This window comes from Notothenia coriiceps, unplaced genomic scaffold (genome assembly GCF_000735185.1).
Source record: "Notothenia coriiceps isolate Sejong01 unplaced genomic scaffold, NC01 NC01_scaffold00010875, whole genome shotgun sequence".
Lineage (NCBI taxonomy): Eukaryota > Metazoa > Chordata > Actinopteri > Perciformes > Nototheniidae > Notothenia > Notothenia coriiceps.
Genome location: NW_011343576.1, coordinates 1,494 through 7,222, shown reverse-complemented (window position 1 = coordinate 7,222; position 5,729 = coordinate 1,494). Strand labels below are relative to the sequence as shown.

The 5,729-nt window shown below is 40.0% G+C and overlaps 1 protein-coding gene across 1 annotated transcript; it reads right to left on the bottom strand.

Annotated features, from left to right (window-relative positions):
• Positions 1 to 3: 3 nt before the first annotated feature.
• Positions 4 to 2,787, bottom strand: LOC104946254 (tubulin beta-4B chain-like; the record flags this gene model as incomplete). Its single annotated transcript, XM_010772042.1, has 4 exons — positions 2,691 to 2,787; positions 520 to 628; positions 318 to 428; positions 4 to 249 (listed from the first exon to the last, which is right to left on the bottom strand). Coding segments are annotated over exons 1-4 (523 nt in total), but the record flags the coding sequence as incomplete, so codon positions are not given.
• Positions 2,788 to 5,729: the final 2,942 nt, after the last annotated feature.

Sequence of the window (5,729 nt, the reverse complement as noted above, 5' to 3'; positions counted from 1 at the left end):
ATACTTTGGGGGAAGGCACCACGCTGAAGGTGTTCATAATGCGGTCAGGGTACTCTTCACGGATTTTGCTGATGAGCAGGGTGCCCATTCCAGACCCTGTACCACCACCCAGGGAGTGTGTGAGCTGGAAGCCCTGAAGGCAGTCACAGCTCTCTGCCTCCTTCCTCACCACATCCAGGACAGAGTCCACCAGCTCTGCACCTTCTGTGTAGTGACCCTTCGCCCAGTTGTTGCCAGCACCACTCTGGCCTGCAAGACAAGAATCATAAATGAAGATGCTGCATTCCGTGTGAACAATTCTAATACATATCACTTACCAAACACAAAGTTGTCTGGTCTGAAGATCTGGCCAAAAGGTCCAGACCTTACTGAGTCCATGGTGCCTGGCTCAAGATCAACCAGCACAGCACGGGGCACATATTTACCACCTAGAAACCACAGGTTAGAAGTAAGGGAACATGGCCAAAATTAAGATTCAACATAAAATTCAATAAGAAATCATGGCTGTTTAGAAGTTACCTGAAGCCTCATTGTAGTAGACATTGATCCTGTCCAGCTGCAGGTCACTGTCACCGTGGTATGTACCAGTCGGGTCAATACCATGTTCATCACTAATCACCTCCCAAAACTATAGAACGGAAGCAAAAATGGTTAGTCATTACATCCAACAAAAGGACTTGGAACAACAGTCCACTCCTCATTAGTGCATTTTATTTACAGTTACGAGTGTATTTCGCAGTCTGTTATAATTGTTGATAAATGGTAGTGGATTAAACTCTTTTCCCCGCCGGGCTGACTTCAACACGCGCCCTGATCCCCTATTGGCTGCAACTCCTGTGTTATGAAATTGAAAAAATGCAATAACTCTGCCCAATTCAGGCAAACGCCCGGCGCAGCTCAGTATGGCATAATCCAGTAGGCCTCAATTAGTCTGCGAAAAAGCACACGTCCGATCGTCCGGGACGTGTTATTTACAATATCGGAAAAGTACATCTTTCCATTGACATGTCCGACGGAAAAGTGACGTTTTTCGCCCATATTTATTGATAAATTATTGATAAATTCAGCTTACAAAAGGCAGAACTCATTCGCAAATTGTCCCTGTATGCCATTGTTGTTTGCGACCGCTTTACACTTCCTCCTTTGTCATGTGTGTCACTACCCGATCTGAAGCTCTGCCCGATCTTCAGTGCGCATGTGCGAGATGGTCCGCCATATTGGAGAACTCCGGACGGCAACCCAAGAAGGACACTTGACACAGTGGGTTTTGGCAAAGCTGAAAAATAAAACTCTAGAGAGATGAGTTATTGTTATTATAACGTGACTTCACTATTATTTAACAACTCTTTTTATTGGGTTCTTTTATTTGGGGTTAAGTACATTGTCAGAATAAGAGAGAAATGGATTTAACTTCTGTTAGACAGCTATCATACTGAATAAATATTTACTGTGAATGTATGCAAAAATGTATGGCATATAGTCGTAAAACCGTGGGAAAATGTCAAATACGATGCAGAAGAAGAAGATTCCATTGGCCCCAAGAGGTCAACTAAAGGTTTATTTATTTTCTAAGAAGGTTTGTACACATCATCCTCTCACAGTTGTAAAATGGTGTGTTCAGTTAACAAGGAAAACAATTTAAATAAATTCTGTCAGAAGATAGTGGATTAAGGGCATGAAAGGGGACTCTACAATTGATGTACTGATGGACCTGAAAAGGGGTATGTAAAATAATTTTTGAAAAAAACAAACATACAGGTGGGGTTTGAAAGGGGGTCTACATATTGACACTGACACTGTGCTAGGGCTACTACTAGTCTAGTGTATAATTCTTATATAGCATGTTTCTTGCCAAATATGAACAAATAAACAATAACATGTTACCTTGGTTATGGTAACCCAGATTTTTGTATGCTTTATGTTGATATTTAATAATATTTAAAATAGGTGCAGCATGCACAAAGTATAGCTACAAGTGAAACATGTATTCGGACAAGTAAATTGCCAAACTCACCTGTCCATGGACAAGTACTCTCTAAAAACGTTTACACTGAGACGGACCCGTTATAAATGTAACCAACATCAATTAAATACTAAAAAAAACATGTTTTCACTACTAACATCATTGACGTTTTAATACAACATTACTAGTTTGTGGTGCTTTTCTCTTTTTCAACAACAGTGCAGCATTTGTACGCATTGCAGTAACGGCTGCCAAACGAACAATGGTGATATAACGGTAAACGTTAACCGTAAGTATTTGAAAGCAACAACCGGACAGACAGTTATTTATCTCAATCAAAACATTTGATAACATCTTAAACCATTTTTAAAGTTTTTATTCGTCAAGAAGTTCACATAATACTTCTCTTGATGCGTTATATTAAACATTTACATGCAATGTGCACAAAGTAGGGCCCATTAAATGTTCCAAGGGTTGGGTCAAAAATGGGATGGCTGTTAAATCGTTTTAATTCGTCAATACGTTGACATAATACCGCCCTTAACACGTTATATTAATAATTTAATTTCAATTTTCACAAGCAGGGCCCATTAAATGTTCCAAGGGTTGGGTCAAAAATGGGACCCAAACTAGCACAAAGCACCGGCTCCCAGAGCAGAGAATAAGATATTTCTGAATGAAAATTATTCAATTTAGAAGAAAAAGGGCTAATTGCAACCTTACTAACCTTAGCACCGATCTGGTTGCCGCATTGGCCGGCTTGGAGATGCACAATTTCCCTCATATTTCTTTCTGGATATTGGTTAGAGATCTCACAGACGACAACGCCCTTCTCTTTGTGCCGGCGCGGCGGCTCAAACATTGGTTTTATACAACAACAAGGCCCGCCCCTTTCTCCCCAACTCGAATCTATTGGCAGATTTACGAACGCATCATTAACAGACACATAATAACCTGATAATAACCAATAAAAGCTTTCAATGCGTCTCGGTGACAGCAGCTAAATGTACACATTGTTCCCTGTTCTCTGGTACAGTTCATGATGAGATGATGTAGGGTTTTATCAGAACAAAAAGCTGCTTCTTCTATCTACATGATAATGTTGCATAAACAAAACTGCTCTCCAATAAACTGAATTCATAAATAGTCCATGCATGCATTCATGTCCAAGTAAAGACACCATTGGATACTGAAGAACAGTTGCATTTGGGTGTAAGTTAGATGAAATGCAGTCTATCAAAAAGAGCTTTGCAGTGCCCAGAAGGATTTTAGTATACAACATGGTTATAGTGCCTGCCAGGCCTATGCAAAACAGATGTGATGCACTGATAAGGTAACAATAAATAAGTAGTATGGAAATTATTTTACACAGAAACCAAACCTCTGTAGGGATATCTTGTAAAATGGTTTCTTCAAAGGTTTCCACCTGATTCAGCTGCTATAAGCCTACATCTCGTACAGAGCATCTCTGAATCATGGTTAATTCTTAAGATAATGAATGACAAAACATTCAGTTTCAATGTAGCCTTTCATTTAAACATAACAATGTTCAGAAGTACAGGATTCTTGGAGACAATGTTTTAAAATTGTACTCTATTGTGGGTGGAAAGCAGAGTTGTGGAATGAGTGCTGATGGCTTGTTAATAGTTATTGGCTGCGTCGCCAGTGCTCCTATGTCTGCTGCAATGTCTTTGACAATTGGGGGAGTATCAATACTGGGTTGCTGTTGCCGTGACGATAAGCTTTCCTACTCGGTTTTGCAGACTTCTGGCCTTAGTTCAGGGATGCATATAAGCTTTAGATAGTCCTACCCAGTCTTCAGCACAGTATCAATGAATGCCATACATTTGTATGTAGATTAATTATTGCACAGACTGGTAAAGGCTTTCATTGGTGTATGAATAGTTATTCATGTAGTACGTCTCTCGTAATTGTTTTAGTGTAAAAAATTTTTTTTGTTTTCAACAGCCTGGGCCTAGATATTCTTTACAGGAACACCACTGTCTGCCATGCTTCCCATACAGTATGTAGGTCATGCTCATAGTCTCCTCTGTGTGCGCATTGTAATCTGACACACAAAGGCCTCTGTTTGCAACATCACAGTGCTATGTCACAGAGAGGATGAGTCAGGATACTTTCTGTAGCCATTCTCTGCAGTGGGCCTGGTCATTTTCAGTTGCTTGCTGAAACTAAAGGGCAACATTTGACATGCATACACCGTCCACCAAGGTACAGCTGCTGAAGCCTTTAATTTGGATATGTTTTGGTTGTCTGAGTTCTGCATACAATTGCATATTAAAAAGCTAAAGTAGGCTAATGAACATGGTAAACTGGCCTGCTAATCATTAGCCTTGTCACTTACTTCGCAGGTTAGGTTATCATTTAGTGTAATCGACTGCTGTGTCATACCTCACAGAGCAGTTTATTTTGTGGATCCAATGGAAAACTGATATTGCTTTTTGTTGAAGAAGCCCTTGCAATGTTTACTCTGGGGTTGGCCTACAAAATGCAGCAGCACTGCACCACTTTATGTGGATGCATGAACTCAGTACTAACTAACTTGACCTGACTAACATGTCAGCTTATTTCAGTAATAACAGTGACTGAGCCAAACAGGATGAAAGGACAGCCCCAGGACTTTGTGCATATCTCTTTGTTCCTCTTCAGTCTTTTGACTTGTGCTATTATTTATTAATAATTCATAGATCATTTTCTTTAGGGGGATGAAGGGCATTGAGTGGTTTGTGCTGACAGCTTGAGCATATCAGCTGTAGCTTAATGCATGAATACCTGAGAGGAGATGTTGCCATTTTATGCTTTGTCTTTGTCTTAGTACAGTACTTCATGATGGAGCTTCTCCTACAGTGTGCTTACAGTGATTACGGTACCACACCCTGTATCTCTGAAGCCCTGTTGAAGCAGTGCTGTCTCCCATGACTCAGCATCTTTCGAAACACTGCAGCACTCAGCCTAAAGCACCGAGATCAATATCACAGAGAGGAAACAGATGTCGCTGGGTGTCACACTACAAAATACAGATGTCACATACAGATGTCAAACTACAATATGACGTTACAATGCTTTACCACAAATCACTGTGATGTCACTGATGTCATTTGGACAGAACAACAAACACAGAAACTGTCACCGTCAATAGATGATTTGTGGGAGATTCTTCTGGAAAGAATGCCCTTGATTTTTCATTTGCTGATTCTCAGTTGTGCACTGTCCTGAATGTTAAAAAAAACTAACAAAAATACAACAAAACATGAAACAAATGGACCACAAAATGGTTAATTCATATTTCAGGGGGACAGCTTTAGATAATTATTAGATTCAATCAAAGGGTTTTGAACATGTTCCAAATGCTGGAAGCACGAAGTATATAAGAAAATGAACTGTGTAATAATATGGATCAGTTAAAAGTGGGGTATGTAATTTATTTCAGAAACACTTTTTGTTCTATTCCATGGAATGCTCTTAACATCCCGATAGCAATGAATATATTAAATGCTTTGACAATAAATACATACAAAAATTAATCTCTGGAAGCCGTAGCGCTGTAAAAAGCACGACCAATCATTTTAGCCGGTCTGGCTAAAATAACTGGATGGCCTACCTGCCTGTCAGCCTTCCATCTGTGCACAAACTTATCTCGTGCCCTCATTGGTCATGTGTGTGTTGGAGGAGGGGCTCTGTAAGGAAGTGGCAGATTTTTTCCGGTTGTGTATTTTCAAATTCTAGCGCACTCGAGCTGGTTTCTCCA